Source organism: Apus apus, chromosome 4 (assembly GCF_020740795.1).
Source record: "Apus apus isolate bApuApu2 chromosome 4, bApuApu2.pri.cur, whole genome shotgun sequence".
Lineage (NCBI taxonomy): Eukaryota > Metazoa > Chordata > Aves > Apodiformes > Apodidae > Apus > Apus apus.
This window is the reverse complement of record NC_067285.1, coordinates 54,193,676-54,215,242: the sequence shown is the minus strand read 5'-3', so window position 1 is coordinate 54,215,242 and position 21,567 is coordinate 54,193,676. Positions and strand designations below refer to the sequence as shown.

The window sequence follows — 21,567 nt, the reverse complement described above, 5'->3', positions numbered from 1 at the left end:
ACTCAGATGTAAATAGTATGACAGATTTATATAACGGAAGAACAGTGCTACTTCTCCAGTCACCTAAATTCCTAACACTGTCCTTCTGACTGCTGCTCCACACCAACACTGAAGTTTCTGCAGCACTGTCTATAGTGGATGATTCCAGGATTTCTTTCTGGAGCAGCAATAATCAATGTAAGACCTTTTATTGCTTATAGAATCCATAATCTAGGTTGGAAAATACCTTTAAGATCATCAGGTCCAACCATAAACACAGCACTGGCAAGTCCAGCACTAAACTGTGTCCCCAGGCACCACATCTACAGGTCTTTGAAATGCCTGCAGGGATGGTGATCCTACGACTTCCCAGGGCAGCCTGTTCCAGTGCCTGTCAACCATTTCAGTGAAGAAATTTTTCCTAGTATCCAATCTAAACCTCCCCTGGCACAACCTGAGGCCATTTCCTCTTGTCCTAATTGCTTCTTACTTGGGAGAAGACACCAAACCTCACCTGGCTACACCCTCCTGTCAGGTAGCTGTAGAGAGCCATCAGGTCTCCTCTCAGCCTCCTTTTCTCCAGACGAGACAACCCCAGTTCTCTCTTACACTAATTCTTATTAAAGGATTTTATCCAAGCATAGTGAAAGGATTTATGTTAACAGAATATGGTCCTGGTGAATCACTGTGTGATTTTTTTCTGAGAATATTCCACAGAATAGGCCCCTCTGCAGAAAAGCACCAGTGTTGAAAACTCAATCTGCTCTATTTGCAAAGAGATGCAGCTTCCTACTAAGTTCTCCTCTTTGCACACTGCATTTACATCTTCAGATGTCGTTTTTTTCTCTAGACCCTAATGTACTTAAAAAAAGGAAGTAAAGCTATATTTTTTTTTAGAAATTGTGCATCTAAATTATTTTTGGTTGCTTTACTATGGATCTCCATTAGTGTTCAAGTTTGCCCTCTTTCTGGATACAATTTCTACTTTAAGATGCCTTGATAACTTATTTTAAATTGTAGCTTAATTTTTTAAGGGATAATATATTTAATATTTTGGACAGTTTTTTACATTTATTCTCCTCCCCTAAAATACAGTGGGTTAACAGTAACCAAGGCAACATCTTTCCTTTACTTTAAGGCTGGGTTTGTCAGCTAAGTCACGGTCTTTTTTTACTTAAAAGGCCATGTACTCCTGGTTTGTATCGAAATACCTATTTGTACTCTGCCAAAAAACAAGATTATTTATCCAAGTTTTCCATTCTTTCTTGGGTCCTCAAATCACTCTATAGAATTTTTAGGAGAAAATGCAATTTCATCAACTCGTCAGCAGTCACTATGCAACTAAATCTCTTCTGAAGCTCCATGAAGTTATAGTCCTGCTGCTCAGAAAAGAAACATATTAGCACAGTAAACTCAAGCTACTGTTTTCCAACCTAGGCTGTTTAACTAGATACATACTCTCTCAATTTCATGGCATTTCTTAAGTGCTTCTCCAAATTTGTTCATTGCTTTGTAAGCTTGTGCACATTCCGTCTGAAACCACATGCACTGCATTTCATTCAAGTTCTCTACTGCCGAGGTGCCTTCCTAAAAGCAAAAACAGCATTATAAGAAAATATAAGTCTCATTCAATTTGTTAACTGCCATTTATTTCATTCTAATTAAAAAAACAAACAGAGAGGCTATAAAAAGAATGCTAAATTTCAAAACAGGAGTCCTGAAAGTCAGAAATGCCACAGTTAAAACGGACATTAATTTAAAAAAATTAAAATTCCTCTACATTCCACTTACTGGAAGAGTCAGAAACACACAATGAATAGCCAGGTATTGAACATTTAACTGTAGCAGTTCCTCATTGCTAGGACAGGAGAGACTTTCATTCAGTGTTTTTAATGTTACATGCACACATGACACATTGCAGCATGCAGAAAACTGGCAGAAAAGTTCTGGCATCTGCAATGACACTGATACTTTATTTATTTATTTGTTTTTAATGAAAATCGCCATCTGTGTCTTTCAGAGACCTGCTGATTGAGCAGTAACAGGTTTCTACTTGATACCAGAGAGCAGTGGCAAAGCAAAACGGAATACTAGTAGCTTTGACACCTTCCGATTCAAAAAAAGTAGATTACAGTTGTCTTTCAAATCTGGTATTTATATATACTTGCACAGATCTGTAGAACTTAAAATATGCCTTTCAAGATTAATGTCAAAGTCAGCTACTTGGGGTGGATGCAGCCATTCTGACTTTACTCTGATCTTGCAAAATCAGGTGATTCCGTAATCAGCCAAGAACCAAAGCTGGAAAAATTACAGATAATATTCTAATGAAACTGTAAGGAGAATGCCCCAAACGAGAAAGAAAGGCAGACTTCAAATCAGTCTGATTTAGGCAGCTTAAAACCAGAAAAATTGTTAGTTCCATTTCCATTATGCTTAACTGAGGTCTTCTTTAATTATTATTTTTTAATTAAGAAGTTTGCATTTGAGCACTAGACTTAAGATCAAAATGAGATTACGGGCCTTAATGGATGAAAGCCTGTTCACAAAAGGAAGATATCTCAAAAAGACTCTCACCTATTAGCCACACAGAAATTTTATGACAAGAGAAGTCTGGTCTTTAACTTATTACAATGAGGGGAAAGAAGGGGGGGGGGGGGGGGGGGGGGGGGGGGGGGGGAAAAGGACATTAACTACTTCATCAGATCTTTCAAGAATCCTATAAAATCAACACTAGATCCAAAGACTTCTCAGAAATGTATTTTTTCAAAGCTGTTCTCTGAAAAGGGCATACTGTATTTTTCCTACCTGGCAAAAGTTATCAAATCCAAGCTTTTGAGTTTTAAATTAATATGATGAAATCATAGTTAACACAAAAAGTTATTCCACAAGGAAATAGCTCCACATTATTCAAAAAAGCTATAGTTAAATGCAACAAACCCTTGTAAACTTAGAACACATTTCTTCTGCTTCTTTAATGGAGTTTGCTTTCAACATATATTTTGCACATTTGGAGTTGATAAATCTGTCTGCTGTGTCCAAAGCCTGAGCCTCATCCATCCACCTTGCAGCTTCTTTAATATTTCCAGCATGCTTGAAGAGAGAAATCCAAGTTAGAATCAGTAATTATAAGCCACACATGCTTTACCTGCTCACAATTTAATTAGCTTGGGATTTTTTAGACATTTTTTAATAAATAGGTTTCTTTAAAAAATCAACACATCTTTAAAGAGAAAAGCTGAAAAATTATTCTTCTCCAACATGGAATAACAGGTAGTAGACGTTTCTCCCGAAAATGCTTAAATGACAGTTTGGATAATCCCATTCTGATACAGTGTATCCCATATCACAGTGTAATAGTTGGGAAATTGTTTGTAACTAGTTATGAGAAGTGGAGGGCAAGATAAGAACATATAAAAGACATTTAAAACACCAACTAAATTTATTAGTGTGATTTTTAATATGAAAAATATAATTGTAAATTGAAAATTCATGTTTTGCAGTATACTTGTCCTTTATAGACTTACATATCTTCATGGGGCTTGTTCGTAAGTTCTAAAAAAATGTAAGCAGCCAAACAATAAGCTTATCTAGAGTAATTCACCATGGATTAACTATGTGTCTTGTTTAATACAAGCTTAACACTTTAATGTTCTCATCAAAAACATAATAGAAATATATAGACATATATACAAGTAAGTCTTCCAGCATATCAAACAAATAACCACTGGTAACTAAGAAGCCAAACTTACCTTATAGATTTTTGCCTTCACGAGGAAGAGTTCTATTAAAGTGGGAGTACTTTCTATAGCAGCATTTATATATTCTAGAGCCAGGGATGGCTGTCCAATTTTATCGTAATGTTGAGCCAAATAGTATTGGACCCAGAGTAAAGTGGTTGGAGGTTCTTCTTTACCGTCATCTGGAGGGAAAAAAGTGGAGGAGTTGTTTTGTTCAGTTTAGTAAAACAACATGCCAGAAGCAGACTGCTATAAATATAGCCACTTTACATTAATTCTGACTCTCTATCAAGCTGTCACAACAGACCTGGGAGTGTTTTCAAACACATGGGTCCAGCTAAGTTAATGAACTTTTAAATCTATGTTTTGACAAGACCTGGGCATATACTGTTCCCTTCTCAGATTGTGGTTTTAAGGGAAAGGAAAAACGAGTTAGTGTGTGAGAAGAGAGGTGCATTTTGTTCCAACTAGTCCCCTTAATGCAGCTTAGTGCATGATGCAAAGTTCTTATTTAAAACTGTTTTAGACAAAGAGTATAGTGAAGAGTCCTGCTAAACACAACTGTTGCACAGTTACAATGTAAAGGATTTCAGTACCTTCAGCATTTACACGCTTTCAACCCACAGACTTTAATATTTTTAAACAAAACAGGCTGGCTGTCCAAACTCAAGGCTATAAAGAAATGTAATTTCTTCCTTTGATGAATTTCTTTTCACTGTTTGCGTAGACATATCCTAGAAACCATTCTTATACACAAGTCAGTTTTGAAAGTTAGAGAGCTTTGTTTGAAACCCAAAATACTACCAAGTCTTGAAAGCTCATTTCACTACTTAGTCCTGACTAAGAAGCACAGCATTTTGCAGGGGCAGGAAGGAAAGGGTATGGGGGCTCTAGTCCTGCTAAAATAAAAGGTTCTGGTTCTTCAGTTTACGATGTAACTTAAACAATTATATGCATTTGTTCATTTTAAGGTAGCAGAAAATGGTTTATTTGAATAAAATTTAGGATCAAATACTGAATGGATCTGAAGTAACAGTAAGACATTTCCCTAAACCAGAAAAGCACAAATGCGTTTAAAAGGTTTGGACAAATTCAAACAGGTATTGAATGTCTATATGGTAGCAGATAGCATTAAATTCATCAGGAAAAGTGTAACAAGCAACTTAGATGAGAAATTCATAATGAAGTGTTGCATTAATGTTTCAGCAAAGCAGGGAAGTAACTAGTTATAACTTGAATAAAAATGTCTTTGTTAATTAGGATTATCCTGTAAAGTTTTAACATATATTGTCATTCATGCTGTCTTGCTTATTATATATTATAATCCACCTATCAACATTTCTAGACTATATCTGTTGCTATTCCAAGGAGAAAAGTTTTTCTTGTAGATTTTCTGTTACAAAGCATTTGGGCAAATGACTAAACAAACACCACTGCGAGGAAATTATGGAGGCTGGATTCAGCACAGGTAGAACCAGACCTTACAATGCAACAGTTACCAGTTAAAACCTGGAAAACAACATTTTAACTCTCAAACAAAATCCCCAGAACAAAAAACCCAGCCCCCACCAGAAGTGCCAAACCCACTCCCCACAAAGACTGTGCTATCAGTATCTATTCCTTTGACACTTCTGAAATTAAAAGATTAAACATAGCTTTCAAATTTCAGCTTCCTGAACAATTATACACTCAAGCCTTGAAAACAGAATACTTCAACTCAAAACCATAAGGAGATGATTCAATATGCAGATCCAGCAACATTTTTAGAACAAGTGACTAGATTTTGAGCCCAGACTTTATCTCTGACAGCTTAAATCCATTCTGAGGATAGCTATAGTTCAGTTCTGCATGGCAGGGGAAGGGAAAGAAACCCATAATCTCAACGTCTTCACTCCCAACTGGTTCCCTGCTTCTGAATGGTCACACGTGTACACCAGGCTCTATTCCATGAAGTATGCCAGTCTTAGCACTCACCATTTGGGTTAAATAACCTGCAGCTTCTTAGAGAGGTTTCATAACCTATCACGAGCTCTTCTATGATTGCCACCTACACACGCAAGAAAAGACAAAAAAAACTGTGGGCAAGATGGTATTTTATTTGAACTTGAACTGCTCAGTGCTACCCAAACTAGTAATTTTTGGTAAGAGAATTACAATACAGATGGGAATACAACTCCCTTGGTTAGCACTTATGAAGCTTATAAGCAAGTAAATCATAGTTTTCTACATATTTCAACTTGGCACAAGGCTGCGTATGCTAGTACTTGATCTCCTCCCGGTATGTGGTAGGCCACAATATATAACAGTGCCAAGAAAGAACTGAAGAAAACTAAGTTTCTTTATCTCTAATGCATCACAGCTACAAGGTAGATAATCTCAAAGTGGAGGAAAAACCTACCTTCTCCTTGTCTTTATATAATGACCTCAAAGTATTGAACACTGGTGGGCAACCTTTGCTGAAATTCATCCTTAGAAACTTGTCCAGACATTCCTTAAATTTTTCACCTTGAGAGGAAAAAGGCCTGTTGATTTTGTTTTACCATACATTACTTGTCAATTGCAAATGGTTTATGCTGTTAAAACATTAGTATCTAAGAATCATGAGTGCTGATTACTACCTGGTCAGCAAAAAAGCACTTACCTGACAAAAAGTTTAATGGTAATCTTCTTGGAACTAGTCCCCTTGGGTATTTAGCCCAGGCTTCTTCATAGATCTTTAGCCTCTCCATCATATTAGCTGGAACAGAATTTTACAGTTTACATTTCCCTTTCTTTTTGGCAAGAAAGGAAGAGGGGGCGGGGAGTGATTTACATATAGCAACTAATGGCTATGTACTTCCTAAAGAAGACTGATTTTCATGTTCTTCTTTTTAAAACTGCTGTACGAAATGATTTAAGGAATTCAGTATCCGTAAATTCCTCTTTCATCAGTGGAAGATTAACTGCTTATCTCTCATCTTAAAGAGTTCCCATCTTATTATCGCTGAGCTAAAAATCTTGAACAAAGAAAACCACTCAGGAGAATCATGCCTGCTTATCCAAAACATGTATTACCTACAACATAAGATAACAGAGATAACAGAAGAAAAATTCTAAATCAAAACTATGTTCTAAGAAATAATTATCTTCTTTCAACCACACAAAAAGATTGCTCTGTTTTTTGTTGTTTTGGTTTTACATAAGACACAGAAACAACAATAAAAAGAAATACTTCCAGCGTTTCTTAAAAAAAACCAACACAACACATCATGAAAATATGTACACACTATGACTGAAAAGCAAAACCTGAATGGGGACTTCTAAAATAGTAGTTTTGTTATCATAAGCAATACAAGTTTTCAGTAAATATAAAAATTCCAAATATGCAGGAACAGCTTATTTACTACAACATATCAAATTATTACCTGGTTTAAGTGCCTTTTCTAGGCCTTTGTAGTAAGCCCAGTTTTCAGGATTTCTTTCTTGCAGTCCTTTGTAGACTTCAACTGCTTCTTCAAGTCTGCCAAGCTGAAGCAGGAGTTCTCCTGTGAGAAATCCAAGCAGTTTTAAATTAATGTAATGAGATACTAAAGCAGTGCGATATTAATCACCCCACAGTAGAAGATCAGATAATCCTTAACTTCACGAGGATTCTAATTTCTTAGAAGAAATCATAATAGTGACACCATAAACTAGCTGACAGATACACTTTTACTTTGGTAACAGGTGCAATTACAGTCAAGATTCTACAACTCAGCCAGTAACTCTTGAAACTGACTTGAAAATTTAATCTTAAAATCAAGATGCACTGTTATTCTCACTTACTGAAGTAACTGGTTACTTTAAGCACAGTTTTTACTACAGAAGGCAATTAAAAGCTGTCCATGGTACTTCATATATATATGTATCACCTTGAATATCAAATTGAAATTGTGAAGCTGCAAATAAAAGACTGGTTCTTCAGTCTAGAATTTCACAAAGCTCACTTCAATGTTTTAAATCAAGCCATTGATCTCATGAATGAATTCTCAAGATTCTGCAAGCAAGTTTTCTTTTAATGATACTTCATTACAAGACAACTGTTAAAAGCACAGTCTCGATCTAGTAACTGTAAAGAGCATCTTTGCTGATGCTGGAGTTGGAACAAAAGTCAATTTCCCATTTCACAATAAGAAACCATATTTTACGAAGCTTTGCTATTGGCAAATGTTAGACACTAAAAGATTACACACCAGAGGTGATTCAGCATCATTCTAGATTAAGGTAAGGTTTTCTCATCTGGTTTCAAGATAAAAACATGAGTCAGCATTACCTCTCTCCTTCCCTATGTCATGCAACTGACACAATTCTGTAATGAGATGCTGCTTCCCACAGACAGGGTAACTTAAGGACAGGGAAAAGATCAATAATTTATTCACTGAGAATGACAGAATCTGGAAAATAAATCTAAACACCTTCTCTGAGGTGAAAGTTACTGTTTTTATCTAATCGTGGCAAATACCAATACTATTTTCACTGTTTCTCAGTTATACTTCACCCACAATGGCTTTTGCACATGCACTTAAAAATCATAGACAACACTTTATTTATTAGCAGCTTCTTCTGTAATAGCCACAGCAGCTAAGCTAGACCTACCAACACAATAGTAGCTGTGCTGAAAAATAATTGTCAGTTGTACCCTGTTGAAAGCACACAGACTACAAGGAGTATTTCTGTCCTTTTTTCTGTAACTGGATAGAAGCTTTCGTGTTTTGTTTTGACTTGTTGCTGTTTGGTGGGGTTTTTTTGCTGTTTTTTTGTTTGGCTGGGGTTTTTTGCTTTTTGGTTTTGTCTTTTTGTTAAGTCCTATTTGAAAATCCTACTTCAGTACCAGCCTCTGACCTACACCAAAAACTTCACACACATAGTATGTCAAGAGATCTCTCAGATAAGTAATTAAAAAAAACCCCAAAAAACAAAAAACATTTCCACCCTCAAAACCAGAACTCTTACTAATGTCTGAAAAAATGGCCTGTGATAGTGCAACCTCTACACCCATTTTCATTTATATGCAAAGAAAGCAACATATTCAGCAACAGTGGAGAGTCATCTGCAATCATTTTCCTTGAGGAAATACCACACACCTTCCATAACACTGTCACTACTCAACTCCTAGGTTCTTTTTGCAAGACAGTGAGATTGCTGTTAGCAGGAATAGAGGGCTAGCTATAACATATACATGAATAATATTACAGAGTAAACTAAGATTCTTCTCTTTGCTTCAAGCGATTATGCAAAGAGATGCCTGCATGGGCTCTGAACAAGCACTACCTTCAGTAGATTGGAACTTTCACAGGACTGCACAAGCACCAAGCAGAAGAGGAACAAAACATGCTTTGAAAAGTGCACCTGTTATCAGAGCTGTAAGAACGAACTTGCATCACTTTGCAATTCCAACTATGGAATATAAGTTAAAGTATTATATTGCTCTGTTACAGTATTGTACAGTAGAATTACAGTAATAGAATAACAGAAGCCTACCTTGGGTTGTCCAGCTAAAGAGCCTGTTTCCATACATTGCAAGAGTGACCAAACACAATTAAAAGCCTTCTACTTTGACTCTGCCCTTTCAGCAAGCAGTCTCCCTGTTGTGTCCACTATCAAAGCTATAATAGCATGAATCTGGGTACACCACTTAGAACAGAATTTCAGAACATCAATTCAGGATTAGCTGTCTGAAACTCTCATCAGCTCAAAAGTTTCAGAACTGTATACCTCTACTCTGCTTGATGTCTTATCAACCTGGGAGAAAAGTATGGCAAGTACCCAACCAGCTGCAAGACAAGCAGTCCTTTACCACAGCAGAATTAAGTTAACCTAAAAACAAATGGTAGAAATCGCACAATGGTGTGGATTGGAAGGGAACCTTAAAGATCATCTAGTTCTAACCCTCCTAGGATGGGCAGGGACCAGGTTGCTACAAGCACCATCCACCCTGGCTTTGAACACTTCCAGGGATGGGGCATCCGCAACTCTTCTGGGCAACCTGTGCCAGTGTCTCACCACCCTCACACTGAAGAATCTCCTACTAATATCTAATCTAAATCTACTGTCATTCAGTTTAAAGCCATTCCCCCTTGTCCTATCCCCACACGCCCATGTAAAAAGCCCCTCCCCAGCTTTTCTGTAGCCCCTTCAGGTACTGGAAGGCCACTATGAGGTCTCCCTGGAGCCTTCTCTTCTCTCGGCTGAACAACCCCAACTCCCTCAGCCTGTCTTCATAGGTGAGGTGCTCCAGTCCTCTGATCATCTTTGTGGCCCTCCTCTGGACTAGCTCTAGGAGCTCCATATCCCTCCTGTCGGGGGCTCCAGAACTGGACACAGTACACCAGGTGGGGTCTACTGACAGCAAAGTAGAGAGGAAGAATCACCTCCTTCAACCTGCCGGACACACTTCTTTTGATGCAGCCCAGGATCAAAGGTTAAGTTCCAAAAGATGGGAAGAGCTGAGAGTACAGGCACTGCATTGCATACTAAGCACTCAAATGTAGCTTCCAAAAGGAATTACCTTTCGTTTCTTCAACAGCCAGTTTATCACAGATCTGTTTTTCATAGGTACAAAGATGCTCCAAAGCTTCTTTATATAGCCCTGCCTCCCGGAGGACTTGATTTTGATACAGCAGCAGTTCGCTGTACTCATAGTCCACTTTATCAGGTGATGTCTACATAAGAAAGCAAGACACACGAGAAAGCTGAGCCTTCTAGAATGCATTTGGGATTTAATTAATTTGATTAAAGAAACCGCATAAAGTTTTACACGTCATGAAATGAAGCAGTGTTGGGTTTTTTTGCTTAAGCAGCAATCTATACAGAAATTCCATGTTTTCGTCTTACCTGCTGTGTCTTCCTAAATTCCTCTAAAATTTTTGCTGCCATTTCATAGTCTTCCAGCAGATGGTAAGCAATAGCATAACCAATCCACGATGCTCGCTGTGCAGGTCGGAGCTGAAGCAACTGGTATCTTGTTTCCTGCAAAAAAGTAGCTACTAATTTACCTGACTTTATTCTGATGCTCTGTAGAATCTATTACGTAATACTGTGTCTTCAGTATTCTAGTATTTAAAGAATGTCCCTAAACACTATTTTTCTACATTCAAACATATTTATTAATAAAAAAAAAGAATAAACTTTAAAATACTGTGATGAGTCTTGACTGAATGAAAGAAATGCATACAGAAAACAACATGTCATGTCCAACTAAATACTGATGAGTCAGACTAACTTCATTAATGCATGACACACATGCCTTTCCTGTCTTACCACTTAAGAACAGAATGCAATTAAGGCTATTTGGTCCAAGTTGCAGGAACATTTACTATATACTTGTGTTTCAAATTCACCTTAGAAGTACAAATGTATTAAAAATCATGACAAGTGTTGTTAGGCAAAACAGATCATGCAAGCATATCCCCATTCTTTGGCAAGAAGGTAATTACAGCTGGAAGACACAACAGATGTGCTTGGTATCATGCTGTTCTAATCTGAAGGAAAATGTTACAGATTCCTAAAAGTAATATAAAATAAGGAAAAAAAGTTACTACCTACTAAAAATGCCCAGTCAGATGTAGGCGTTAAAGAGCTAAAACCAGTTACAGCAGTTTTATTAGAATGAAGATCACATAAAATATTGAAGTAGCAGAGTTAAAGCTAAGAAAAAAAAAATAATTTCACAACCTATTTCCAGTTTTGAGAGTAAATTCACGTTCTTTAGAAACCAGCGTATGATCAGTCATTAATTACTGGCTTCTAAGCATGTTAACAGTTAACCCTTAATGCATTCTACAACCACAATCCTACAGCTCACAGGAAACATAAGGAAATATTCAAATCCAAAGGAGCTGACACTAATGCCTAGGTTGGCTGGAAAGCAAAATACCATGCTTCATATATCATACTGCTTGCTTTGTATTGTTACCCACTGCCAAGACAAAACTGGTGGCCACTAATCCAAAGGAAAGGCAGATATATGGGGAAAAGTTATTAAAAAGCTGTAAATCCCTTTGCCTGGTTAACAGTCATCTTCCAATCACACTACCATTTACTTGCAGAAATCCTTTCAAGGAAATAATATAAAGACCAGGGGTTGTCTACAGTTAGATTATGCAGCATTAAAAGAGCAAATAATTCTGCATTGTGCTAAATAATTTAATATGCCATGAAATCTGTAAACTTTATAGAAATTGCTCAGTAGCATGTCTGCTTTTACTTTTCTCAAGTATTGAGTGGCAGTTTTAACACTCTAGATCTGTGTATTTTTTTAAAATGTCATTAAACAACTTGCCATTTTTTCTGCAGTTATGTATACTTACCCTGTAACCTTCAAGATCCCTCATTTGAATCTGTAGCAGAGAAAGATCTCTCAAGATTTGAAGATTGTCTTTGTCCCATTTCAGTGCATTTCTATAGCATTTGATAGCTTCATCATACTTTTTGTCTGACCTCTGAAGAAGGCCATAGACATGCCAACCTGGATAACTGTTAAGGAGTCTACTGAATTTGAGCAAAGAGATCCAGCACTGTGTTGAGAGAAGAGTTTGCAAAAAGCTCTTATGCCATGTTATAAACGGTAACATTATTATCATCATTACAATTCTTCCCCTCAGGTGTCCAAAGAATCAGCTTGCAAACTGAAGACAGAGAACTGTTTGCCAGTTATACGTACAGGATGCATATAATATGCTGTAAGCTGTACCCTTTACACACTGGGTGAGGAAATCAAGGAACAGGATCAATGAAAAGACTATCAGGTTTATTCAAACATCTTTTTGAGTAGGGCTTATATGAGAAAACTGAAGTGCTTGCACTTCCTGCATTCTAAGTATATGACAAGTCCAAATAAATGTAATGGTAACTACTGTTTTTAAAGTAAATCACATACTTAAATGTCCACCACAAGTTTATAGTTGCAGAAAATTATTAAAAATACATATATACAATGCAAGCCAGAATAATATTTCCTCTAACTGTGACTGCGAGGATGGCCACAAAGCATCTGCCCTGCGGACAGCTTAGATAAAATGTTCTTAGGAATCGGAAACAAAATTTAAAATTCTGAACTTCCAGTTTGAAGTCTCATGGTACTGACTTTTGCTACAATTTTAGAAATCAAATAGTCACAGAAATAAACCTTTTCCATTCATAAGTGAAAGCAGTATTTCAAAAAGGATACAGACATGGCTCTTCAAGTCATTCCTTAGGCCTCTACGCACAAGTTCGTAAGCTTCCTCTTTCTTCCCTAAACAGTTTAATGTTAGTCCTTTCATTGCCAAGGTTTCTAAAACAAAAAAAAGTATCAGTTATTTGCTTTCATAGTTTTTAATGCTTAACATAGCAACTCTAAATACAGTAAAAATGCAAATTCAGACTCAGCAGCATCTAGATTTTGCATTCCTTTTTCATATGGAAAAAGATACTGGTATATTATGCATTTAAGTATATCCCATACAACAATAAACTTCAGGCACTACTTCCACCAAAAAGTGAAGCAGCATTTATTTTAAAGGCACTAAAAATTATCTGCTACAAAGATTTTGAAGAGAAGTATTTTTTTATTGTAAAGAAGCATTATAACCACTCAAGTACTTATTCACAACACTAAGACTTCCACACAACCACCACCTGTGCCAGACTAGTTGTCAAAGAAAAAAAAAACCAACAAAGCATTTCTAGACAGTGGAAAGAAACTCTCAACTCAGAAGTAAGAACCAACTGAAAATACAGCTAGGGACTTTTTTTTACAAGAAGGCTATTCCTTCAGAAAAAGTAGCAGACTACAGAGCTGACAGACATACAGGCCTGAACAAAATTGCATTTCTTCCTTTTGTCTTGCACTTCTACGCAAGTGAATAACAATTTGCCCAGAAAAGTGATCTAAGCAATGCACACCTGTAGTAAGAAATGTGCACCATGCTATAATGAGTATTAGACTTGCAGCATAAGGACTGGTAAGCTATGACTACTAAACACTGGTAAGACCAATTTTTAAAATACCAATCTTAATAGTGAGTGCTTAATATGGTGTGGGTTTCTGGATGCTCTTAATGCTTTATGGGCAAAAGGTTAACAATAAAGTGATATAAATATTTATAAAACTTGCAAAGTATTACTCTATCCCAAAGCATAGGAAAAAAAAAAGAGGACATGCCATTTGAAAACTTACCTCCATGTTCCGCAAACTTTGGGTTAGAAAGGATCTGTTTACAGAACTTCAGCCCATTTCTATACTGCTTATGTTCGTAACACCTCTGTTGAAGAAAAGCAGAGTACATTTATGCAAAAAAAAAAAAAAAGAGCAAAAGTATCTCTGCAGCCCCAAAATTAAGCATCAGCACAGCTAGGGCTTTTAGAAAATGTACTTATATTTTAATGAACTGTGTTTAATGAGCTTCGTGTGACTAAAAATTATTTCCACCACCAGAAGAAATAGTATGTGTTATTAAGAACACATGTAGCTGAAGACACATGACCATACAGCCATTTCTGGTAAGTTGCCACAGGATTCATAAGTGGCCACCAAGACACAACTTCCTTTTAACAAAAAAGCAAACCTTACATCATAACTTAATTGGTAAGCATTCAGCTCACTGAGGCTCAATCATCTTTCACAGAAACACCACAAGACAACCTCCAACAACCATACAGGCAGGAGAAAAAAAAGAAATTACTAGAATTTGGCTTAAACTATCTTCGAAACCAACCTCTCACGACAAATTATAATGCCACATGTATCTCATACATGTATTACTTTAAAAACTGCTATATGGTAACATCTTGCCATAGTGGAAATTAAAACGCTCTGCAGTTTTATAAAATCCAACTCTAACAATTTCCTGGAGTGTCATTATGCAAGGCAACTGCAACGCAAAATGGCACACAGCATGAATTTTTAAAACCAGTTTTTTAAAACCAGTTTTAATATTTTACTTTCGTCAATCCACCCCCTGTGGAGGCGAGGCAGATGCAAAAGGCCTTCCCAACAAGCAGAGAGTTCAAAAAATAAAACTTTGAAAAGTTACATGAATGTAATGGAAATGCTTAAAAAATTAAAATGGCGTATCTATCCCAACTTCTCTGCTTCATGCTGCTTTTGCATCCTTTCCAAAGCACAGGTGGAAAAAACAATAACAAACTTCAAGAGTAGAAAAAACTGATATACCACTCAGCGGGTTAATTATTTTTCTAGGTACTAAAATCATACAGCTGAAATATTGAGGCTGAAGATCAAGAGGCATCACAAATCACCCTTTGGAGAAAGGAGATCATGGGAAAGGGAAGAGGAGGAAAAGGAGTATGTTCAGATGTTCATCCAAAGAAAGACAGACTCAAAGAGAAATGTATCAACTAAAGAATGAGAGAATGGCTTAGAAGGGACTTTCAAGTATCATCTACTACACTGCCTCTCCTGTGGGCAGGGACATCTTTCACTACATCAGGCTGGTCAAAGCCCTGTCCATTCTTGACTTTCAACATTTCCAGAAAACCCTCCGTTTATCACAGAGGACAGGAAAAGTTAGCAGGGTAACCACCTAGCAAAGGAAGATTAAGGGTTACATAAAAAGAAATCTGTATAAGTGTCTTATTTGTTATTTTTATTGTCATAATTCAACTTCACTGGCTACTATATACACTTTTAGTCATCACCTGCTTTCAAGTAGCTGACTGAGTCATTTTAATCAGCTACTGGTGAGAGCTGACATGGAGCTTAGAGGTGACAACACAAGAGGATCAAGCTTTTTTTTTTTTTTTTTTTTTAACACTGCAATCATCAGTCATAAAAGTTACCACCCAGGTCTCCTCCCTAGAAGCAGAACCACCATTTACTCCCACCTAGGTAGGTGTGGAAGCAGCAAAACCTGTCACAAAAGTGGTGCAGCCACATGAACTTCAGTCTCCGGTGTGACTAAGGCACTGTCATGGGCAGGAAGAGCTCTCTGGGATTTTGCAATTTGTCTTTAAGTCCAGCTGCTCAGATGCCAGATATGAACACGAAATCTTATCTCTAAAACAGTTCCATTTTACATACTCTAACAACCAGTCTTTCACCTTGAATTTTAAGGAAAGTAAGCCAAGATGGCTTATATGCTAGAGAGAGGAAATAGTCGCATGCAGATTTTCCTCATAGTAGTAGAGAACTTACGAAGCAAGGTATTTCATAGCAGAGTAAACTCCCTGAGTTGTAACAAATTCCCTCTTTAGGCTGGCAGGGGGGGAAAATTTACAAGTCTACATCCACTTATGTCTATGGAAAGGTTCCCACCAGCCCAGAGAACATTCAGTAGGGTAAATCAATTATCAGGAACTTATCATGTATCACCTGTAGTACCAAATGAAGAACTAGCCATAGCTGTGTAAATTCCCCAGCAAAGTATTATAGGTCTCCATTTCAGATGTTTCTAGACTAAGACAAATTGAAGTGATTTCCTATATACAATTTCACAAACCTTTCAGGTTAATCCTTCAACTCTATTTCATTCTGTTATGGAAACATTTTAAACTGTGTCGTGCTATGAGTTACCTTTTTTTATCCAAGTATTCCCACCTGGAGTACTGTGCCCAATTCTGGAGTCCCCAACATAAGAAGGAAATAGAACTCCTCGAGCGCGTCCAGAGCAGGACGACAAAGACGATCAGAGGGCTGGAGCACCTCTGCTATGAAGACAGGCTGAGAGAGTTGGAATTGTTCAGCCGAGAGAAAAGTAGTCTCTGTGGTGACCTTATAGCAACTTACCAGTATCTGAAGGGGGCCTACAGGAAAGCTGGGGTAGGGCTTTTTACACAGGTGTGTAGTGAGAGAACAAAGGGCAATGGTCTGAAGCTTAGAGTCTGAAGCTTTAATGTCCAACTCAGGTTGGACATTATGAAAAAGTTCTTTCCTGTGAGGGTGGTGAGATGCTGCAACACATTACCCAGGGAGGTTCTGGATAGCCCCTCCCTGGAAGTGTTCAAGGCCAGGCTGGATGGGGCCTTGAGCAACCTGATCTAGTGGGAGGTGTCCCTGCCCATGCAGGGGGGTTGGAACTAGATGATCTTTAAGGTCCCTTCCAACCCTAGCCGATTCTACGTACACAATATATGTTTTGAATAGCAGAAGGAAGGGACCAAATGAAATTGAGGTCATGTTTTGTCCTTCAGAAAAAGAGATTGCTTCATCACAGTGGGTCTAACAGCATCACTGAGATTCCACTACTCGAAGTCATGCATATAACTTATCTCCCTCTACACAGAGGTTATGGACTAACAAGCTTAAATAAAGGTGTGAATGAGAGACAAGAAAGTCAGGAACAATGCACATGCCACCATGGTTGCTACAAGTTGGTGAATCTGTGGCTTCAAGGAACAGAAACATACAAGAAAAATCTTTTAAGAAAAAGGACACAATAAATATTGAAAAAGGGAAAGGAAGGACAAAAATAATAACACAAGGAAAGAAGAGCTTGAGGAAATCCCACAGCCTGGGAGAGAGAAGCCTTAAGGGAGTTGTTGGTTTCTGAGTAAGAGGAGAAAAAAGAACCAGTAATTAAAAAAAAAAAAGTAAATTGAAAAAAAGTCCCAGAGCAAAAATGGTGACATCTTAAGTGTTCTTGGGACATGAAGACAGGTTTGTTAGAAGCAGCAATAGTCTTCATCTGGGTAGTTTGTTTCCTCACAGATGAATAGCTTGTAGTAGTCATTCTCAGGCATCCAACCTTACTTAGGGACAGCTTTTCTGCAGAAGTCACATATTTCCCTGTGCCAGAGACCACTAAAAGAGCACAGCTGTCTGCTGCTCTAAGCTAAACTCCTGCACACATACACTTCCAAAGCCAGCAGTCACAGCCTGCTTGTGATGTACGACAGACAACTGCTCCAGTTATGGCTTGTGACATCGTGCAATTACGATACATAAAAGCTAAACTTCTAATAAGTAAGGTTAAGGCTAACACTTGCAAAGAAAAGAATCTGACTCTCCATCAGCACTGAATCTCTATTACACATCTGCTGCCCATCAAAGCTTTTCCTTTAATAAGTTACCAGATGTTTCAAGCTTTTCTATACCTGCTGTGGCCAGAATTGCAGCCTACTCCAAACATACTAAAATTCTTCTTATAACCTTTAACTGATTTTGCATATTTATGGAAAGGAAATAGTACCTGCTTTAATACAGTTCTACAAAAAATTAGTAAGATGAGGCAGGTAAGAGTATAACTCCTTAAAAATCATGCAAGATGGAGAAACCCACCCAAGCATGTATTTAATGGATTTGAATGCAAGGCAATTACTAGACAGACAGAGAAATTATAAAGAACAGAACTAGACCATATCCAGAATCCCAAGTCTAAGGTGGAAGGAGAGATCATATTCTGGCGTTTGGATCCCTAAACTGAATTAGAGCATCTGTGCAGAATCCCTCTTTGGCCAGCAGGTGTCTGACACCTACGCAGGGCTCAGCATGCCAAGAGTGAATGAATTCTTCCGTATTACTTCCTTGATGGCTGCCAAAAACGTGAAAAGACTTCACTATTTACAGCTTACCTACATCTAGACAACTAACTGCTAGGTGGGGTTTGTTCCCCCCTCACCCCCGTTTTTCAGTCTTTAATCTTCCCCCTCTAGCAAATCTACTTTCTAACTCTGGTTATGAAACCTACAGCTAGCAAATAAGACTGACTTGGATTCTTAAGCAACTACTCCCACAACCCACAAGGCTACATACAAGAGCTACTGATTATAGTTGCATTTCTAAGGGCTGCTGACAATAACAGAGATGACTTTTATTCAAACTTAATTCAGTATTATTTCCTTTATATATTGCATAAACAAGTACACTTTCACAAGTGCATTTCAGAAATTTTACAGATATAAGTTTGAAATGTACAGAAGAAGGCTCTCTAATTGCCCGCTACCTTTTAGCAGGCAGCACATTTAACTTCTGACATATTCTGTCCTCAAAATAGGCATTTTAATGGTCAAGTACATATGTTTCCAACTAAAAACCAAGGATAATAGCCAACTGCAGCATTTTTACATGCAGGTATGTATCTCAGCACCAAATACACAGCACATGGCAGACCAGATTCTGCCATTACACATGAAGTATTTTGCACATACTCACTTCCAGAAGTACAAAGCATCACAAAGCAGTCCCCATGTCCTGCAAGCACTTAATAAGTAATTTAATAGCTAACCCAACCTAAACTTACTATTTGTAAGACATTTCATAATCACTACACCACAGATTAAAGGGCTCTGTAGGTTTAGTAATACCACTAGTTAACAACAGCTCTAATTCAGTATATAAGTTACCATGGGTCATCATCTTACTAGAAGCTTCATAGCACAGTGAATCTACACACACGTGAATATTCTCAAGTCCCTGTGATAAAAAACAGTTTTTCTTGCTTTCTGTTTTGATCTCGGTGATTCCCTGCTTAGGTCGAGTGGAGTCATACCCAGTGGCAGTGTAGATTCACTGTGCTATGAGGCTGCTCCTGTTTAACATCTTCATTGATTACGTGGATGAGGGGATAGAGTGCACCCTCAGTGCAGTCTGCAGATGACACTAAGTTGGGTGGGAGTGTTGATCTGCTTGAGGGTAGGGAGGTTCTGCAGAGGGATCTGGACAGGCTTGACCAATGGACCAAGGCCAATGGCATGAGTTTCAGTAAGGCCAAATGTTGGGTCCTGCACTTGGGCCACAACAACCCCCAGCAGCACTACAGGCTTGGGAAGGAGTGGCTGGAGAGCTGCCCGGCAGAGAAGGACCTGGGGGTGTTGATTCACAGCCGGCTGAACATGAGCCCAGGTGGCCAAGAAGGCCAACAGCATCCTGGCCTGCATCAGAAATACTGTGACCAGCAGGACTAGGGCAGCAATTGTCCCCCTGTGCTCAGCACTGCTAAGGCCATACCTCAAGCACTCTGTGCAGTTCTAGGCACCGCAGTATGGGAAGGACACTGAGGTGCTGGAGAGGGTGCAGAGAAGGGCAACTAGGCTGATGAGGGGTCTAGAGAACAGGTCTTCTGAGGAAAGGCTGAGGGAACTGGGGATGTTCAGCCAGGAGAAGAGGAGGCTGAGGGGAGACCTCATTGCCCTACCTGAAAGGAAGCTGTAGCGAGGCAGGTGGGTATTGGCCTCTTCTCCCTAGTGACTAGTGATAGAACAAGAGGAAATAGGGTCAAGTTGCACCAGAGGAAGTTCAGATTGGATATCAGGAAAAATTTCTTCTCTTCCAAGAGTAGTGAGGCGTTGGAACAGGCTGCCCAAAGGTGGTGGAGACACAGTCCCTGGAGGTGTTAAAAAAACGGACAGACGTGGTGCTTTGGGAGACGGTTTAGTTGTCACAGGGGTGTAGGGCTGACGGTTGGACTTGATGATCTTGAAGGTCTTTTCCAACCTTGACGATTCTATTATTATGTCCGATCTAGTGGGTTCAAAAGTGCTTTAAAATCCCTTTGCAGTAAGGAAAAAACCCCAAATAAACAGTCTCATAAGAGTCCACACAGGCTGGATTTTGCAGCTGATTGAAGAGGTGAGAAGCAGACCCAAAAGTGTCCCGTATGCAAGCAGAGCAGAAGATAGTCATAACAGAAAACATAAAGGTGAAGCTGTCTTTGTCTTCCTACCTGGAAGGATGCAAAACTAGAGCTTTTTCTCCAAGAATAATTGCCAAAGCAAAGAAGGTACTGTTCTGCTCCTCAGGGTCACAAATGGGAGCACTGGGGTGTTAACAACTTTCTTTTTATTCTTACTTGGACCAACAGAGCTGGTTATAAGGAAGAGTGGGGTCAAAGTAAAAAGGATACTGCAGACCCAAGTGTATAGAATGGGACCACATTCGCAACTGTTATGCCCTTTGACCCAGAACAGTAACTAAACAATAAGGTGCAATTAATACTAAAACCACAGAATTTGGCAAAAAAACACTAAGAACAACTTTTAGCTGTCTTCTAAGATTATGTATTTTCCCAGGTCACACTTAACTCCAACTTAATGTCAATTTTTAAAAATCCAATTATCTGCAATTTAACTGAAATAAGAAGAATGTAAACTCAGGTACTTTAACAAACAAAACAATAAACCCCAAAACACCACCAAAAACCCTACAGGAAATCACGTCCCACTGACTGTAACTCTGTTAAAACAAACATCCTAATTTATTCAATGCTATGATGGACTATCTGAAGAACATTCTTTTCTTCACCAAATGAGTACAAAAATTGGCTTCAGCCCCAAAAGACAGCAAAGATGCAAGCTTAACTTCTCATCATTGTCCACTGTATTCAGCTTCTCTTCCTCAGAAGGTGGCATAGTCTGTGTCATCCTAAGAGGCAACACACTGCAGACTATTCCCCAACATTTACAAGAGTTACCAGACAAGAGAATGAATCTACACATGAGCACACAATTTTTTTACTTGCACCTGAAAGTCCCAGGACTAAGTGTGATGGCAAACAGGCTGCTCTGCCAGAGCAATTCAGGGATTTGACATTCTGCTATACTCTTCCCTGAGGGTTTGCGAGGCTTGAGCAGAACCAAGGTTGACAAACCCTTTCAACTACAGCAATGTGCTCCTCAGGGGACTCTGCAGTTTCTTCCAGTAGCAGCCATGAACACGTACACCTGCAGCATCACATAGCAATGCCAGCAACTCCAGTGCTGTAAGTCCTTTGGCAGCAGAAAGTGTTAGCATAGCTGGCCTCAGCACTAGCTAAGGTGTGCACTTAAAAGGCATGATATGCATGTCTGACACTCAGATGCTATCTCTATCTTCCAGCACAGTTCAGATGCAGCAACTTAAAAGACAGTAAGTCCAGTCACTGTGCAGATCAAGGCTGTTTTCCAGCATAGTTAC

The 21,567-nt window shown here is 38.5% G+C and overlaps 1 protein-coding gene across 2 annotated transcripts in view; it reads right to left on the bottom strand.

The window, feature by feature from the left end:
* The window catches only part of NAA15 (N-alpha-acetyltransferase 15, NatA auxiliary subunit), a 39,521-nt gene that overhangs the window by 10,847 nt on the left and 7,107 nt on the right, over window positions 1-21,567 (bottom strand). For both annotated transcript variants that reach the window (XM_051619902.1, XM_051619903.1), the window contains exons 2-13: window positions 13,897-13,981; window positions 12,907-13,011; window positions 12,047-12,204; window positions 10,572-10,706; window positions 10,246-10,399; window positions 7,124-7,243; window positions 6,361-6,456; window positions 6,118-6,224; window positions 5,694-5,766; window positions 3,732-3,901; window positions 2,920-3,072; window positions 1,438-1,566 (exon numbers count right to left, since the gene is read on the bottom strand). In XM_051619902.1, coding sequence (XP_051475862.1) covers window positions 1,438-1,566; window positions 2,920-3,072; window positions 3,732-3,901; window positions 5,694-5,766; window positions 6,118-6,224; window positions 6,361-6,456; window positions 7,124-7,243; window positions 10,246-10,399; window positions 10,572-10,706; window positions 12,047-12,204; window positions 12,907-13,011; window positions 13,897-13,981 — 1,485 coding nt within the window. The remainder of the gene's footprint in view (window positions 1-1,437; window positions 1,567-2,919; window positions 3,073-3,731; window positions 3,902-5,693; window positions 5,767-6,117; window positions 6,225-6,360; window positions 6,457-7,123; window positions 7,244-10,245; window positions 10,400-10,571; window positions 10,707-12,046; window positions 12,205-12,906; window positions 13,012-13,896; window positions 13,982-21,567) is intronic.